The sequence below is a fragment of the Phasianus colchicus genome, chromosome 4 (assembly GCF_987193195.1).
Source record: "Phasianus colchicus chromosome 4, bPhaCol1.hap1.1, whole genome shotgun sequence".
NCBI lineage: Eukaryota > Metazoa > Chordata > Aves > Galliformes > Phasianidae > Phasianus > Phasianus colchicus.
The window spans coordinates 54,652,827-54,672,071 of NC_143439.1; the positions used below are offsets into that span (position 1 = coordinate 54,652,827).

The 19,245-nt window shown below is 38.3% G+C and overlaps 1 protein-coding gene across 4 annotated transcripts in view; it reads right to left on the reverse strand.

Annotated features, from left to right (window-relative positions):
* RBPJ (recombination signal binding protein for immunoglobulin kappa J region) overlaps positions 1 to 19,245 on the reverse strand; it is an 88,500-nt gene that overhangs the window by 14,558 nt on the left and 54,697 nt on the right. For 3 of the 4 annotated variants that reach the window (XM_031588447.2, XM_031588445.2, XM_031588444.2), the window contains exons 2-3: positions 7,321 to 7,359; positions 3,020 to 3,115 (exon numbers count right to left, since the gene is read on the reverse strand). In XM_031588447.2, the coding sequence (XP_031444307.1) occupies positions 3,020 to 3,115; positions 7,321 to 7,359 (135 nt within the window). Of the gene's footprint in view, positions 1 to 3,019; positions 3,116 to 7,320; positions 7,360 to 8,488; positions 12,263 to 19,245 lie in introns of those variants that run through there. The other variant, XM_090139585.1, reaches the window with a different exon arrangement.

The following is a 19,245-nucleotide window of genomic DNA, read 5'->3' on the forward strand; positions in this document are numbered from 1 at the left end:
TTCACTAGCACATCATTAATTAGGGACAAGTATCAGGAGCATTTTCAATCTAACACAGGAAGTCTTCACTTAAGTTTAAACCACACCATACTGTGCTAGATCTGTACAGGTTACAGAGAGTTTTCAGAGTAATTCATTTTATATTCATAAAAACAGAGGAAAACCATTACTGCGCTGGACTTTGAATTGTGCCATGCGAAGTTTAATACGATAAATATTTTTCATCATCTCCCAGTATGCAAAATTTAAAGAGTGGCACAGAAAGTGGATGGTAGTTTTAGACCCTGTATTTACTTAAAGGATACATTACTTGAGAAATAATGGCTTTTTTGACTTAATGCTTACTTACAAAGGTAGCGCAACGTAACTTACTCTTTATAGATCAAAACTTCACCAGATTATACACATGCAGTACTTTGGAAAACCTGGAATTCTGCTTGTTAAATGGGTAGGCTTGTCTATAGAGATGAATACAAAATAACTCACTTCAGAAAAGCCATTTTTAGCATAGAAAGGGTGAAAATCTGATGAATCAGTTGAATAAAGCAGCCTTAAAATTTTACTAATTCTTCTCAGTCCAGCAATTCAAAAAAAACAAAGGAACTTTCTGCTATGAATATAACAAGCAATAATAAAAAAAAAGCTAATCAATCAGTCGCACAAAGAGCATAATACCCTGGGGGCACACCAGGATGCAAACTGTAACTAGCATTCCTGTTTATGCTGAGCATCTCGACAACAACAGGATGCTAATACTCGTGCTAACAGTCAAGGAGCTATCAGAACTGTACCAGAGATAGTCTAAAAAGTGGTTTAGTAATATAGTGAAAATAAAAATGTTTTAATTGAAAAAAGAATTCTCAGCATGTATTCCAAACATCTATTCCATCTCTGTACCAGAATGGCATTCAGGTCATCATTATATTATAACAAACACCTGCTTTACTGACTTATTTTGCAAAGCTCTGAAAACCTCTAAATTTCACTGACGTGCTTCCTTTTCCAAGCAGTGAATCTGAGATACCTCTTGTGAACAAACACAGGGGTGCTCAGTTAGGCAACTGAACTGTGTTTCATGAAATTGGAGGCAATAAAAATACCTCATTTTAGTTTTCAAGCAATGAAAAGCTAGCTACTAATTTACAGTTACAATACCTGAAAATTTAGACAATATACATGTCAGAGTGACTACAGAAGCATCAAATGAGGTATATACATATATTCCAGGCAATGGGAATTTAAGGTAGCATTGACTATGAAATCTATATAGGAGTTTCCAGATAGCATTAGCAAATATTTTGAGGCTCTGCCCCATGTTCTTCAGAACATTTGAAGATTTTCAAACTCCAGTGAAACTTTCAATAACCAAAATTAAAAACGCGCTTTATGTTTTTATTTTATACCTTCTATTGATGCAATTTGATTTCTAGAATGATGAAAGACAGAGCAGGTTCGCAAAACATTCCTACTCTCATAAACTGCCCTGGACCCAGAAGAAACAGACTGAAGTTACAAACACATTGCTTGGAAATTTGTGCCAGCTGATAAAAAAAACACATCTCATTTTAGGTGAGTATATACTGAAATCATATACAGTGAGTCTTAACTATGCACATCTTTTTCATTCATTCATTCTCATGCCTTCCTGTAGTTTCTGATATTTACCTATTATGCAAATTGTAATGCAACAAAATTCAAACTCTGAAGTTACTTGGGGAAAAAAAATCCTCCACAAATAGCCACCAACACTCACCATATCTACTCCAGACTTAAAAAAGGAAATTTAAGAAATATACACATTAGGAGTTTCATTTTTTACTATAAAACAATGAGGAATGGTGAAATCATTTAGGCTTCCTTCTGCTTGTATTTCTTTTCCCTCCAATATTTGATTTAAAGTTAGACAAACTAGATCATCAAGCTAATCTGCAAAAAAAAAAAAAGCTCAATTATGCCTTCAATCATCACAACAGGTTCTTTCTGCTCTTCAAGATGATGCCTATAATTAAGAAAGCCAACCAGTGAAAGACTAGACAAGCAGCTGTACAGCATACAGTTCTACTACTGAGATGGGAGGTGGAGAAAGGACCCAGCTTAGGTCTTCAGTTATCCCTTCCGGTAAACAACAAAACAAGAAAGAACCTTCTTGAAAATCACATCACAGAATCAAAGAATTGCAGAGGGTGGAAGGGACCTCAAGAGACCAAGTCCAATCCCAATGCTAAGGCAATAGGTCACAAAGGTAGGCATCCAGACAGGTCTTGAATATCTCCATAGAAGGAGACTCCACAACCTCACTGGGCAACCTGTTCCAGTGCTCCATCACCCTTACCATAAAGAAGTTCTTCCACATGTTTGTATGGAATTTCCTGTGTTTAGGCCATTGCTCCTTGTCCTATTGCTACAGACTACCGAGAAGAGCCTGGCCTCATCCATTTGCCTCCCACCTCCCTTTAAGTATTTATAAACACTGATCAGATCCTGTGGTCTTTTCCCCAGACTGAAAAGACCCAGGTTACTCAGCCTTTCCTCACATGAGAGATAAATGAGAGATGCTCCAGGACCTTTACAATCTTTGCAGCCCTCTGCTGGACTCCTTCTAGGAATCTTTTTTTTCCTTTTTTTTTTTCTCCAACTGGAGAGGCAAGAACTGAAGACAGTATTCTAAATGTGGCCTTACAAGGGCAGAGTAGAGAGGGAGGATCACCTCCCTCGACCTGCTGGCCATGCTCTTTTCAATGCACCCAGATCCATCAAAGCACCATTAGAGCCATTTCAGTCCAATGGAAGAAAAAGCACCCACAGACAGAGAATCTGTAGGCAGAAACAGGCATAGCTAAGTTGAATGCCACAATTATGTACTGTGCTGCAAGCCTGTAGTATTTATCTGGACACCTTCCGTCTCATTTAATCTTCTTCTGACTACAGTACAGGCTGAGGAATTATGTAATGGACATCAGACCACACACTTCAGTTTCCCTAGCTTGGAATTGTGGATGGAAGTCAGAGAGGGACTTACCTTTTTTCATTTCCATATGATTTCTGAGCAACTTTTGCATGGAGTATTAGTACTGTTTGATCGCCTCGCTCCTTAAGGTAATTTCGCATTGCTTCCCTAAAAATTAAAAGACAAAATAAGCTTTGAAAGTTCTTTTGGTTTTATTTATAATTACAGTAACTCAAGGTCAGCTTTAGGACAAAACAAAAAAACAAAAAATTCACCTGGAATTTAAAAAAAAAGACAACTGTCAGTATATTAATAAGTTCAAGATAGATGTGGGGTTTTTTTTTTTCCTTTTGCTTCCTTTTGCTCTGCAATTATCATGTATCACGACAGCAGTGGTTTGTGGTCATTTATACTTACCAATACATTTTCCAGAAAGAAAAATTTGTGACATAAAATCATTTCAATGCCCTTCACTACACCAGTCTCAATGTCTGATTTTATAAAATGTCATGCTAGAAATACTTCATTATAATACACTTTCTATATTGGCTGAACAGAAAATATTGTGGGGTTTTTTGCCTTTTTTTTTTTTAAACATTATTAACTGAATTGTCATCCGTGTCAGTTCTTTCAGTTATGAAGATACTTAAGAGTTTAAACTCTTTGCTTGATCTAGATTTCTAGAGAAGGGTTTCAATTTCTTGCATACAATCAAGTAAAAAAAAAAAAGATTTTCTATCATTCATCATCACTGCAGTGACAGAAGTCATATAAAAGCTATAATTACATCAGACACACCAAAAGACATTCCTTGAGAGAAATAACAGAACAATACGCCCTATCATTCTTCCGTATATCAATCTAACTGTTCACAAAGTATCACGCCAAATTCAACACCCTGGGGTTTAGCTGTGTAAGAGTGCTGGCAGATTATTTTTAAGTCCCTGGAGGAGCTTTTTGCAGGTTGAATGCCCATCAGCGCGCTCATCTTCAAACTTACCAAACATAGAAACAAACTCTGAATTTAACAGGAAGTCATAAAGAGATTAAACCTAACAGAAGTGGAATTTTTTTTTAATAATTTTTTTTTTTTTTTCAAACTGCACCCAACTTTTGAATTCCCTTTAGACAGGTCAGAAACACCAAAATAAATTAATGTCTTGAAGTCTTTGTACCACTTTTCCAGTGAAAAAATTCAGTAGATAAAAACAAAATTTTTTTTCCTGAAGAAATCCCCCACATACAGTTTCACAGAGGAAAACAAGTAGATGTGCTCAATTTTGGGAGCCTCACTTCAAGAAAAACATCGATGTTCTGGAGCACGTCCAGAGAAGGGCAACTAAGCTGGTAAGGGGTCTGGAACACAAGCATTAAGAGGACTGAGGAAGCTGTGATCGTTCAGCCTGGAGAAGAGGAGGCTCAGGGGAGACCCTATTGCTCTCTATAACTACCTGAAGGGAGGTAGTAGTGAGCTGGGAGTCAGCCTCTTCTCTCATGTAACCAGTGATAGAGGGAATGGCCTCACATTGCAACAGGGTAGATTCAGGCTGGACATGAAGAAACACCACTTTTCCAAAAGAGTGGTCAGGCACTGGAATGGGCTGCCCAGGAAAGTGGTGGAGTCACCGACCCTGGAGGTGTTCAAGGAATGTTCAGGTGCTGTTAGTGGTTAGTGAGCCCTATTGATAATCAGTGGATGGTTGGACTGGATGATCTTGTAGGCCTTTTCCATCCTTGGTGGTTCTATGAGAGGACAATGGAGGAAATTACAGCTCAGGTTTGCTAATGATATTTTGTAAACTCTTGCATTGGCCATGTCTGCCTAAGACCTGGATCAGCTGCTAGATTCTTTGTGAGCAGGGGAATATAGGAGCAAAGATCCCAAAGTTGGATTAACTTGATCTATTTACACTTGAATTGGTAAAACTGATGTTTATCCATGACAGCGTAAATTACAACAACTGCCTTAAACTATACACACACTATTTACAATCATTGCATACAAATGTTCTAAGGCATAAAATGTATTTCATTGTGAAGTTATCCTTATTCAACATATTAGCTGCATTTAAGTAGGTTAGCAACTTTTCATCAGACAATTTGAAATTTTCTATGAATAACACAGTCATACTAAATTAATAACTGTCATATTAAAAACCTTTGGCTTGACTACCATTAAACAGCAGCTCAAAGCCAGCAATCCACTCACTAAAATGCTAGGTGCTACCTAATGTTTCTTTAGCACTACATTAGGAACAAATACTGCCTCTTCTACTAATGTGTTGCTACAGCATATCTGTACCATCTGAGCTCCTAGGAGAACCAGGAATGTTCCCCTCCAACTCCTCCCACTGATAAAAGAAAAACATCACAATTCTCACAAGGTTTCTTTTGTTATTAAATCACAAACCTCTCCACAAAGGTTCTACTATTGCAATTTACATCTTATTGCAAAAACAACTAGCTCAGTATGAACGGAAGTAGTATTTTTATTGTCAAGGAACTCGTACAACAAAACAAAAGTTTCAGCATTTTCTAAGAAGTACATGCCTGAAAATACATTCCATGTTACACTAGAGAGTTAGCATGAGGCTGAATACATTATTAGGCTAACAAGACTGCCTATACAAAGAAGCAGAATAATTTCACAATAAATGAACTAAATGCCTTTAAGGGTTTACACATTTTTTCAAAGCATTACAGAAAAATTGCACTCTTAAAAATGGGTGAGTCCTTCTATTTTTAGCATTTTTCTCTTCAAGAGAAAAAAAACTTAGGCTGCTTTTGCTTCTAGCTTCTCTTTATCAGTACAAATTTTAAAAAAAAGTTTTAAAAAAGTTTAAAAAATATTTTAAAAAGTTTATGTTACGGCTTTCAAGGATGGCACATAGCTCCTAGATGCACATCCTTTGACAGCAGGAAAATCTACCTGGCATATCTAATAGCTAAAGTCCTGCACGTAAAAGAGTCCCTACACTAACTAATCAAACTCATGACAATGTAAGTTAAATGATATGACTAGACAGTCGATTTTGTTATTGTTGTTAAATCATAGAAGGTAAATTTTATCATTAACTCTCAGGTAACACCAACAGCTGTTAATGCTCGAAATGAAAACTGATTCATGACTTAAACCAGTATGTTTAAATATCCCTGAAAATAGTTAGGTCAACAGGAAACAGTACTGTTTGTTCAATCGCTTTTAAGTCAGTACAGAACTGTTTTGTATTGAAATCAAGTTTAATAATCACACAAGCTAACCTGAAGCTTGAAAGGCAACGAGAAATATTCCCCACACAAGTGCATGCCACACTTTACATAAAATATCATAATTTGATAGGACAAGGAGAAATTGTTTCAAACTAAGAGAGAGTTGATTTAGAATTGATAAAAGGAAAAAGCTTTTTAGAATTAGGGTAATGTATTTCTGGTACAGGTTGCCCAGAGCAGTGGTGGATGTTCCATCCCCAGAGACATTGAAGATCAGGCTGGATGGGGCTCTGAGCAACCTGAAGACCAGGTTTTAGACCTGTAGGTGTCCCTGTTCGTTTGCAAGGACTTGAACCAGAAGACCTTTAAGGGTCCCTCGCAACTCAAATGACTCTGTGATTCTATAATTTCATTCAAAAAGACATAGGCCAGACAAACAATGGGCTTCCCTGTTTTTATACAGCAATACTATCACAAAAAACCTGCGAATCTTATACACTGCAGAGGATTTTAAACATAGTAGCTCCTTTTGATGGGCACAGTTCATGGCACAGAACAGTAAATGTTTGCACTGACTATATTATTACAGTTTGATAAATTCTGACAGCATGTAGTACAAATGCTTCTCAAACAGCTGAGGAGTGGTTGAGGCACACTACTCCACAGCCTCTTTGATCTGATGATGGTACTATTCAATGTTACTTCTATATAGACTTTATCAGAAACTGCTTAAGACAGCACTGAGTTAATTTTGCCCATACCTGGAGCATGACAGCACTGAGATAATAGCTGAATTTTGGCAGTAAAGAATGCCATTTTGTATGGCCCCACAGATTACTTTTATCCAGTAAAAGATATCCAGCTCATTCCTGGTTATTTAAAACTAAGCAGATTCACATCCAACAGAATAATCTACAATAACTGATTTCTGAAGTCAATACAATTTATAAAAAAGGCATTTTGATTATCATACAAAACTACTGACTGTTCAAGTTTTTAGTTCTGGCTGCTGACGATTACATTTTTTTTTTTTTAAAAGCTTTCACATTTTAAATTCTAGGTTAAACAATTCACTTTTTTTAAAAAAAAAAAAACTTGGAAATCTTCTGGGAGATAGAGAACTTGAGAATACTGTTCAAAAAATGAACTGCTTTAATGCTTACCTGGTGAGCCGTTTCGGTTGAGGTCGCTCTCCAAATTTCCTGAAAAAAGAAGAAGCTGTTAATTTAAAACCAAAATGTTTAGTCATAGTTTTTCAGTGAAATATTAGGCCAATTTTACAATCTCTGAAAATGTACTGGTGTATTTTCTCTGTAGTTTTCTAGCTAGACTATGCCTCCTTCCAACTGCTTTTCCCACAAAAGCAGAGGCACTTTTTAATTAGAACAGATAAATTTCCTTGCTGAATATCCACAAATAATAATAAAAAAAAGAATATTTCATTTACATTCGTTGTACACAAAGCAAGTCTTTCATTTATCTTAAAATTATTTTTAAAAATGTCTCCAGCATCTCACTCCTGACTTCTTATTACGCTTTCCGCAAGCTACTTTTTCTCTAAACTGCTTTCGCGAAGTTAAGATATCACAACTATGTAAATAACCAGAAGCTCTCTGCCACAGCATTGACCTGAACGGGCAAAAAGCAATTATCTACTAACAGAAATTAACAGGCCAAACTGACAAATCGTTGTGAATTCTCCTTATTAGGGTAAATTCTTAGAAATCTGCTGCTTCTTACGAAAAAGGATGGCAAAGTCTTTCATGCACGCTCATACAAAATTATACAGAAAAATCTCTCTTGTGAAACATAGCAAATTATAAGCAAGAAATATCCTGTTATATATTGAATGCTTTTTAGTCAAAAAATGTTTTCAGGCAGCTGTATTTCCTCTAGTGCTTTTATATTGCTCTTGAGAGAGGCTATATTCTTTATGCAAGCTTTCCAAAAGTTATCTTACGCTAGTTGAGACTGAGTTCCATCAGACAGACCCATTTTTACTAACAAAAACAGTTAGGTAGAAGACCTGCAAAAATAAAAAGTAAAGCTGTAGCAGCAATGTACATCTGCAATCTACATCTGCTCAACCTGCTAAGGAAGTACAACCACAAGCTAAAATGAGGACAAAGAAAAGGGGAAAAAAAAGGCACTTATCAGCTTTAAGACAAACATCTAACAGGCTTAGCTTAACACTTTTCTATCTAAAAATAAACCGGGGCATAAGAGAGTGCATCTGCTGCCAGTGCTCGTAAATATCGCCACAACTTGCCCAGCTTTTTGATATGCGGGCGTATCTTTCCCTTTGTGCTTCCTGGATAATGAAAAACCCACCTCTGATATTTCCCTACTCCAGCGCTGGAGGCTCCCCAGGACAACAGCGAGGATGGGGAACTTCTCCTTGCATCATTTAACCATTTGCACAGTCCATCTGCCCTGAATGACTCGATACATTCCAATTTCATTTCAGTAATTCTCCAGATGTGCAAAGTGTAAATACATAGCTCATGTAATTTACACTGGTAAGCAAAACAGTCTCTGCTAAAAGGCAGTGACAAGAACATTCAGTAGGGTGCAGGGTTCTAAATTATTTTTCACGTCTCAAGAAATCTGTATTGTGGTCTCTCTACACAGAGCTAAGTAGAGGATTAAGACAAATTAATGGTTTTTTTCTTTTCAGTTTAAACAACAAAATTAAATGCATCTGAACTGACTTAAGCTCCATTCACATTCTGTTGGTGTATTACTCACTTATTTACCTTATTTTAAGCTAAAAGAAAACAATGACAAATTCTTGCTGCACAACTTGTCCAGTAGATCTTGAAATTTAAAATACATAAAAACATGTAGTTCACATTTTTCTCTGTGGTATGCATCACTGCACTGTCACATTTGTTATGCAGAAAACTAACTAAAAATCCCTAACAGCTTTGGACTTTGGCAACATCATCAGTTACATACGCACACGCAGGTGCTACAATGAGAAAGTCAGGCTCCCAAACCTTAATCTCTCCTACCATCCATCTTCTGCAGGCACGCTGACCTCCACCTCCCAGGCACACCAAAGCCACTGACTCCTTCCCCTACCCCCCCCCAACTAACAGAAGGTGTGTGTCCCCACCCCTCCATGCCTCTGTGGTTCCGTCCCCTAATAATGTGGGAGCAGTACATATGGCAGAGGATTCATCTCTCTGTGACTCACCGACTAGACAACAGATTACCCTTAAGCTATTCTCTACAGACAAACAAAACCCCATAGATTAGCTGTCTCACTCTGAGTAGAATGACATTCAATCACTCTGCACCTTTTAATTCATAAAGAAAAAAGTTAAGAGGTGCCTACATGGAGCAAAGGAGGCAATATACACATGGTACTTGCACCACAGCCAACAGCTCCAATCCAATGAGGACACAGGGACACCTGAAACTGCGTGACACACAGAAACAACAGACAAGACTGCTCATTCTTTAAGAACATTTACTCATGCACAGCTCTGGGAGCAGTAGATCAATTCCCCTTGCAAGTACACTAATTGCAGCCTAAAAAAACTGTACAAACAACTAAACTACACAGAAACAGAACAGTTGCAATTATTGCAACATAATAAATCCCATCCTCTAAGTACCAACAGGCCCCTTCCTCAGAGACAGCATTGAGACATACCAGACATGCACAGGTCCCATTGCAGCCCACCAACAGGTCCAGAAACCGAGCTCCAGTCGCTGCATGCACCGCCATCAGCCATATGCCAGCTTCCCCCAGCCTGCTCATCCAAACTGAAGTTAATGGTTTCACTCTAATCACCTTGTGAACACAGGTGCTGCCTGTAGCAACATGAATCTTCTGAACAGATGCAAACAGTGAATCTTTTGCTACTCTTTCACTGTCCATATGGGGCAAGGTAGAACAGGAGGTAGTCACAAGTATTTACTGTGGTTCAATTTTTGACTGTGTAACTAAATTCAGCTTCTACCTCTTCAATAATGTCACCTTACAGAAAAACAGAATATCCCCAGTTGGAAGGAAACCACAAGGATTATTGAGTCCAACTCCTGACTACATGTAGAACCACACAAAATTCAAACTTTATGTCCAAGAGCAGTCCAAACACTTCTTGAACTCAGTCAGCTTGTTGCCCTGGGGAGTCTGTTTCAGTGGCAAACCACTTTGTGGTGAAGAATCTTTTCCCAATCCCGATCCTGACCCTCCCCTGACACAGCTCCACACCATTCCCTTGGGTCCTGTCACTGTCACCAGGGAGCAGAGATGTTGACCAATGACTGGTCATTGTGCATCCTACCCTTGATATTAATAACCAGCACATTCCTGTACCATCCCACATACTGACGTGAACACAATATATCCCATAGCAGACATTATATCCAGGATACCAACTTTTTAGTCACACTGCATAAGACAAGATAAATAAATAAGACATGAAACAAGACAGGAAGTAGCAGGTGAATTACACAGGTAGCTCTATAAGTAATGCCTCCTATTTATTTCCATGGAAATAACAACAGATATAATGTACATAGTAACACTACTTGATAGAACAAATTCTCAGGTATAGGATACTTTTTCAACACAGTCATCACCCTTAGCTATGTATTTTTGCCAGCAATGAACAAGAGCCAGCATGCCACGCTCAAAAATCCACACCAGGGGAGGTGACCCACTATTTCATAGCTGCTATGACAGCATTGTTACTAGGAGAACACTGCCCATGCAGTCTGTCTCTCATCAGCACAAAGAGACAGAATACTGAAGGAGTCAAATCCTGGACTGTACGGTGGGAGTGGTAGGGCAGTCCAGCCAAGACTGGCAATCTGCTCCATGGTCTTCTAACTGGTACACGGCCTGGCATTATCGTGTTGCAATAAAGGTTGTCTTTTCCTCTGCCCTTACTCTGGAAGTTCAAGTCTTCAGCTTAGTCAGCACTGTGATGCAGTCAAAGTTGACAGTTTGTTCAGCTACCAGGAAATACAAAAGAATCACCACTTTCCTATCCCAAAAGACAGTGCTTTACCTGATAGCTGAGGGCTGTCTTGAACTTTCTCTTCAATGGGGAATTCAAATGTCACACTCCGTGGACTGCTGTTTTGACTAAGGCTTGTAGTGGTAATAGTATGTCTCGTCACTCATAGTGACATGATCCAGGAAACTGGCTTAATAGGTCCAGACAAACTTGCATACGGTGTTTTCTCATTCCCGTCTAAGCATTCATGGGATCAGGAGCAAAGAGCTTGTGATATTTCAATGTTGCTACACTGTTTCAACAAACAGAAGCCAACACTCAGCTACATACACAGCTGCCTGGTCACACACCTCCTATACACATCCATGAGCTGACCAAGACACCCATCATTTTGCGGTGTGAATGACCATCAGGAACATGATTTGTTCTCTACATTGCTGTCACCACTGCTGAAACACACCACCCATCATCTCACTGTTCATCCGTTATTGGATCTGCACAAACATTCAGCAAGAACTGATGAATGTCAGTCGGTGCCAGTTTTTCCACACAGCAGAATTCAACGATACACCCTTGCTTCAAACACACCTCTGTGTCAGATGCCATAAGTCAGACTGCCCCCTGCTGCCATCTGTCACACAGCAACAAAATGTAATAGAATATTGGTGGGAAGGTTCAACCTCTAATGTCATAACACCAATGTCTGCCTCTGACATCATGAGCCAACATCACAAGATAGGAGGCATTATATTCAGACTGTCAGAGCAGCTCTCCTGCATTTAATTGTTCATCTAGTTTGTTCTTTCCATACATTTTCAATTTGCTATAGATATCTGTATTTACAATACAACCAGAAGTGAAAAGCACCACCATCAACTGCCATGCAGAAGGCTTTTTTGTTTTGTGATGCTAAGGATTTGCAAGCACAAGAAATACATTATCTGCAATTTGGTGCTACATGACAGACACTGTACAGCTATGAGTGCTGCTATTTCAACCTTTCATATGTGACTGGCATGTTAAAATACCAGTACAGTTACTTCAGTGGTACCTGACAAACTTGGCAGCGATTGCAATATTTTCCTCATTTCAGATTTTTCTTGGATTTCATTTTCTGGGGTTTCTTTTTAAATTCAGCATTACTCTTACTCCCCCTTGTCTACATCTTGAAAATATGCAGATTGATAGATAAAAAAACATGCAGGAAACTACAAACATATCTTTTTTTTCCTCTAGTGATCATTAAACAAGCAAAAAAATATGTAATGTGTAGATCTAAGTATAAGCTACATATAATGGAATGTTCACTTTTCTTTTCAACTTTCCTATCCATGACTGTTTCAGGTACAGTGTTCTGAAATGTCTGACATACAGTAAAGTTACCACTACAATTCACAGAACAAATTCAGTGCAAACTGTTTTCCCAACATACTGCATTGCAAACATGAGCACGAGCATTAGGCTCGCCATAATCTGCTGCTGCAGACAGCTGCACCTGTTCAAACTATTACTTTCCCAGTTCTGTATTTTCTCCAACCACCACTTTATATTCTATTACTTCATGTATTTTACTAATGATAGTTTACATGAATTTCATTTGTACATTCTGCACTACAAATAACTTTACTCATACATCAGGATACAAACCATTCCTCTTTTTAAATCTATCTTTTACATTTAGCAATTCCCAATTTCCCACTACTTAAACATCTCCATTGAGAAGTGCAAGCAATGGGAAACAAACTTACTCCCTTTACATGCTATATCTGCCTGCACCTCAAGTAACTGTGGAAATAAAGAAGTGCACTAATATTAACCTTGTTTTGTTCAAGCTTTAACATTCTCAGGTTAGGTAAAACAAGACAAAACACATGGTGCATTTCAAATGTTTTCAGAAAATATGAGAATGTCAACTCCTATTTGGAATCTCCCACTCAGATACACCAGATTATAGTTTTCTACCACTGAAAGAATGGGAAATCCTAGTGTTTCTAGCATCTACAAGAGCACAAACAAAGAAAATTTATCTGTTCCTCTATGACACAACTAACAGTACCCAACTTTCTTCTGTTGCAACCTTAAATATTCTGACCCCTCCCCCCACAACCAGTGACTGCATTTCAAGGCTTTGGAAGGAAAAATAATTTATTAAAATCAACTACTTTCTGCCATTTGGAAGAACAAAACTATGAAAAGATCCCATGCTGTTCCAATCTCAAGTGTGAAAACTGGTGGTCACTAAACTGCTAGAGCATCCTCATGCCTAGAATGTGAACTCTGCATTTTCCCATCACCAGCCTTTCACTAAGAACAAAGTTTTTACAAGCCTTGAGAAAGTCCATTCACCTTTATTCACTGAGCTGGTTAGCCTTCAAAAATATATACATATATATATATATACTTCCACAAGAACCAGACAGAGACAAACTTCAACAATTTGCCTTAAGAATTCTGTCTTCACTTAGCCTACAGTCTGACATGCTTTTTGGCATATAGCATGAATGTCATTGATCTTACAGTAAATAATGGTCTCCAGAGAGGGAAGAAGAAAAAGGGAGCTGTCATATTTGAATACAGTAGGAGTAACAGCTGAGCAAAGCGTGTTGGTGAGGCCAGTATGGGGGGAATACTGGGAAGAGAACTGAAATGGAAAGACGTGAGCAGCAAACTCAGACTTGCTAGGTGAGAATGGGCCTGAAAAGCACATTATGGAAAATTCTGATGCTTCCAAGGCACCCGAAAAGCCTTACTGAAAATAAAAGCAAAACACTTGACGTACCCTGAAGAACTCCATAACACATGATAGCAGATATCCCTGTGGTGACACTTGCATGAGCAACTCTATTTTTGCCTCATGCAAGAATCTTCACGGGTATTGTAAGTTAAGCCCAGCAGGGAGCTAAATGCCATACAGCTGCTTGCCCTCTTCTCCCAACTCCCAGTGGAACAAGGGAAGAGATAAAGAGGACTAAGAAGCAAGAAAACTCGTGGGCTGTGATAAATACTGTTTAATAAATGAAGGAAATGTAGAGGAAGATGAAAGAAAACAAGAGAAGCCATGCAAAGGCAATCACTTGCCACATCCCACAGGCTAATGGATGCCCAGCAAGCTCCAACACAAAAGATGTCTGAACTGCCTAAGTCCCCCTCTCCCTTCTACTGCTGAGCATGACATTAAGTAATAAGGAATATATCTTTGGTTAGTTCAAGTCATCTGCCTGCTCACATTCCCTCCCAGCCTCCTGCATACTCCCAGTCTGTGAGGTTGGGTAAGCAGCAGGAAGGCCTTGATGCTCTGCAAACACTGGTCAGCAACAGCTAAAGCACTGCTGCATTATCAGCATTGTCTTGGTCACAAATCCAAAACACAGCACCATACTAGCTGCTAGGATTAGGAAGAAAATTAACTCCAGCCAAGTCAGACCCAGTATAATGGGAAAACTAAAGGAAAACCACATGTTCTCTGCACAGGAACCAAGTGTGAGATTTCGAACAAGCACAAAGTGCCCTTTCTATTGGTGAAGTTTCATTCCCAAGTGTCCAGCTGCCAAACCATTTCCAACTGGACCTTCAAACTTGCTGGTGTTTTAGACTGGTAGAGCAAAGGTCTATCATTTTTCCTGAATAGCAAAACTGATTTTTTATTTTTCTGGCTCCATGACAGCATGTATCACAGCACTTGCAGAACATTTCATAGGAACTCTTTAATAAACTGTAGTAGATGGCTGTAATCCCTCAGTATGGATTCTGGCAACAATCCACAGACAAGGGTTCAGAAAGAAACCTACCCAAAGAGTTATCATCCCATGGCTGTTTAATACAACAGTTCCAGCTCCTGCTCCTGAAGCACAAACCTCTCATCACTGTAAGACATGTAATACAACAATCACTAATCCAGGACAGCATAAGGCCCAGAAACTGATTAAGTGGCAAGTCTCACTTGCCTTAAACAAAGCCATTAAATAATTGGCTTTGAGACATGTATAAGATACTTATTAGGGGATAGTGATGATTAAGAATACCAAATTAAATACATAAAGTTTTACTTCCTCAGAGGAGGTCTGGGGGAAAACAGGGCTTGAAATAGAAGGAACCTAATGAAAAGATCTTCAGATTTTTATAACATCTCTAGAGACGTTTCAGAATACACCAGGCTAGCCAGAAAGAACAAACGTAAGAAATTCCAACCTCTGCTCTCCAACAATGTGAAGTGACAATGAAGTCTGATGAGAGGTTAAAGTTAAGCACCAGCAACTCTAATTTCTATGGAACAGTTGGTACTCCAAAAGCCATTAAATGCAACAAGAGGGGGTAAGAAACCTTTCATAAAGGTTAAGCAGTATACTGCAATCCACATAGCAAGAGTCAACTATTCTGGGTCAGCCTCATTTTGTCTTTATATATTTCTAGCTTCTACACGTGCAAATTTCTACATTTACTACTAACAACTTAAGCTGCATCAACAATATAAGAAAAAAACACGGGTTTAAAAACACAGGATCTTTTTTTTCTTAGTGTAAATCTATTTTCCTGTGAACTTATTTCTGTGAAGACAATATGCAAATACTGAAAATATTTCTTTGCACTCACCTACACAACCATATTTTCTCACAGACGTTAGAATACAATTCCCTAGAGAAAAGATCATCTATCACTAGACAGCAATATTCCATCTGTTGGTTTCACAGACACAAAGAGAATTCCTGGTATTAAAGAAGGCCATTTGTGATCCTGCATAAGCTGGCATAGAGAAAAGAATACAACATTTCATACAGTGGTTTCTTCTATGATTGGTCTGTTAATTACACATTAAATATATCTATTGATTCACATCATTTTCCATGTTTGCTATTGGTGGTACTTGATACATATGATTTCTTAAGTCCACTTCATTTCTACTGATGATTATTATTGAGGTTGAAAATGCAGCATTGTTACAAATTGCCAACTCAAAGTGATGTTTTGGAGGATTGACACCAAAAAAAACCAACTACTCAATCACATTGAAGGACAGAGTTTAAGTGACTAACACAAAAGAAATCGGATATATAACACAGTTAAGCTGGGAAAAAACACAAACAGTTAATAATATTCATGTTCAAGAAGAACATTTCACACTTTTACATGGATGCAAACAGCAAATAAATGAACAATAAAAACACTCAAAAGAAAGATGTACAGAAGGAAAATCTCCAAAACAAAAACATGTTCACTATCCACAGGTCAGATCACAAAGTGATCTGGCTGTACTACCAGTAACATCCAGTGCTAAACAAACAACACACAAGAAGCATCAACTAAAAAGAAAGAATCAAAACAAAATTAGACTGGTAACAAATAGGACAGAAATAATTATTTTCTCAGTCACTCTATTCACTCAGCCCATGATTCCACACATCCTTATGATTCACACAGCTCCACACAGAGTCACTTTCCTCACTCCTCAATATCTCACATGCATTTTTCTTCTGTTCTCCACTGATCTTTGCAGTTTGTCATCACATAAAGCCATATAGCCTAGCACGACCTAACCTACACCATGGCTTTATCTACACAGCATTTTAGAGAAAGGAGTTTTTCATTCCTTAGAATACTCATATCTTAAACATGATATGGTCTTCTATTCTTATGGTCTTCTATTATTTCCTTCCATTTTGCAGGACCACAGATGATGTTGCTGTGCTACTTCCTCAACGAAAATATTGCCTTGGCCATTATTCAGTTCCATGAAAGATACACATTACTCTGCAGTAATGCATGCACCTAAAGAGCATACATTTCTTTCTTTTGCTAAGAACATACAGAGATTTATGTTAGAAGACATAAATACCTAAAACCAAAGATATATGATGCATTTCAGAAGCTCTAATTTCTTCAATCCGATCACACATATGAGGTACAGTAGCTACTGAAAAAGTGAAGTGTCTTCCCTGTTGCTCCCACCAAGTGCAACACTGTTCAGAAGCCCCATGCCTCAGAGCCACTGCAGCCATCAGCAGCAGGCTTCCCTCAGCCACGCAGCAGGCCCCAGGCCGGCACACCATTCAGGACAAACACAAGAACCAGCAGCATGGCACAGTCATCAGCAGGCTCACACTACCACCAGCAGCAGTACTTAAGCCCTGAACCCAGAGTGTCTCCTATAATAAATGCTGCTATAAAGACTTTGTTCTGAAGATCAGGAGTTTGATCTACTTTTAAAATCAGCCATGGTTTTCACATGCATACATAACATACAAACAGCCAACCTCAAAAAACTTGCTTTGAAATACTACTCATCCAATCTACTCTCTTTTCCTATCCACTTTACAAAAGGAGATAAAATTAATCAAAACCTCACCACTTGACAAAGTTTAAGGGCTGTGTACAACACTAGCGTTTCAGCTTCTCCTGAAATCCTCCCTTGCAAAGAGCACCCGAGGGATGGTTGAGCTGTGCTCTGGCACTCTGGCAGCAAGAAGCACAGCAGCCCTGAAGTCACAAAACCAGAAGGATTTTTGACTGATACACTAAGCATTCACTCTCTTGAAGGAAATGAAAAAAAACCCACCTGTTCCAGGGTGAATGCCACCAACCACACACTCTCACATCTCTGTACTGCATGATCCTCTACTGCTCTGTATCCTTACCAAGTCCTCAAGCACAGGGAACATGTTATATGCATGTAACAAATCCACTGTACACCACTATATACACTTCTGGCACTATATCAAATAATAGGACATAAATACAATAGAAAAAAAATGGTTCGTTTAGTCACGCCCTCTCACTGGAGGTCACTGGTTCAATTAGAAACTCCCTCTCCCTTTTCTGACCTCTTTCATCCTCCCACATTGCTTTCATTATTGTCCTCTCTCATTTCCAGTCCCCATAAAAAGAAAATCACAGAACTACAACTGCAACTTAAATACAGCTTGCACTGGCATCAGTGAAAAGGCTGACTTCTGAACAACTTAGAATAGTAAGCAAATTCACCAGTTTATACTAGTCTAGCTGCATTTGGAAAAACTTCATCTAGTAAATATCGTGATTTCATGATTCTAAAAATCAAAGTCAAGTCCAATTGAGAGAGAACTCACACAACTGTGCCACAATAAGGCAAGAAAACCTATAATGACAGCTTATTCAGGAGTAAGAAAGTGACTAAACCTATTTCAGTAGATATGTTTTCCCTGCTTTGACTTTTCCTGTAGGTACCTGTTGCAAGAACCTACAAGACCTCAAAAATCTCAAGTATACTAAAAAAGTTAGAAATAATCAACTTAAAGCATGTCATTAAAATGGTAGGATGGGGCAAAGTGTAAGAAACACCATCAAAAATGACTCCATTTATACAGATTCCATTAAATACACATGCTATTTCTTTTCAAGCATTTGAGCTAACATTCCCTGATGTTGGCTCAAATGCTCATGAAAAACAGCAATTTGCATAGGTTTAATTTAGCAGCTGAAATAGTTAACATGTTGAAAAAATCAGCAGAACAACAGAATCTCAGTCTCTAAAATACAATTTGGCTCAGCTACTGCAACTGTGTGAGGAATGTGCAATATAAGGCTAATTACTCCTATCTTCATCCACTCAAAAAAAAAAGACTTAAAAAAATAAAATTAGTGCATGTTGTTCACACAATTAGCCACTAAAATAATGGTAAACTGCTAATACAAAAATAGTCTGAAGCAGAGCTTCACATTCACAGCTTTCAGTGACAACTACTTTGCTGAGTGTACAGTGCTTAGGATTCCTCTTTTCCCTCCAGTCCTGTAAATTTCCCACTGTAACTCACCTTGCACATTATCTGCAAACAGATATTTCAACTGAGAGGTTGATTTTTATTTCTTAAGAAAGTGATTCTATGTCCCCTACTAAACCATAATTCAAGTTACCAGCTGGCCTTTAATAACAACAACAAAACCTATCAGCTCTCTTGTCTTTTTAATAAAGTAACTTTCTAAATACAGTCAGAACACAGCTATTGAGTAACAGAACAATGTTTTTTACTGCTACTAACTGACCATGATTACAAACAAATAAGATTTAGTCTGAAGCAGAACAGTTTTAGCTGCATGAGGAATCCATTTTTAAGAGCCTAATGACTGTTGCTTCTGATGCCT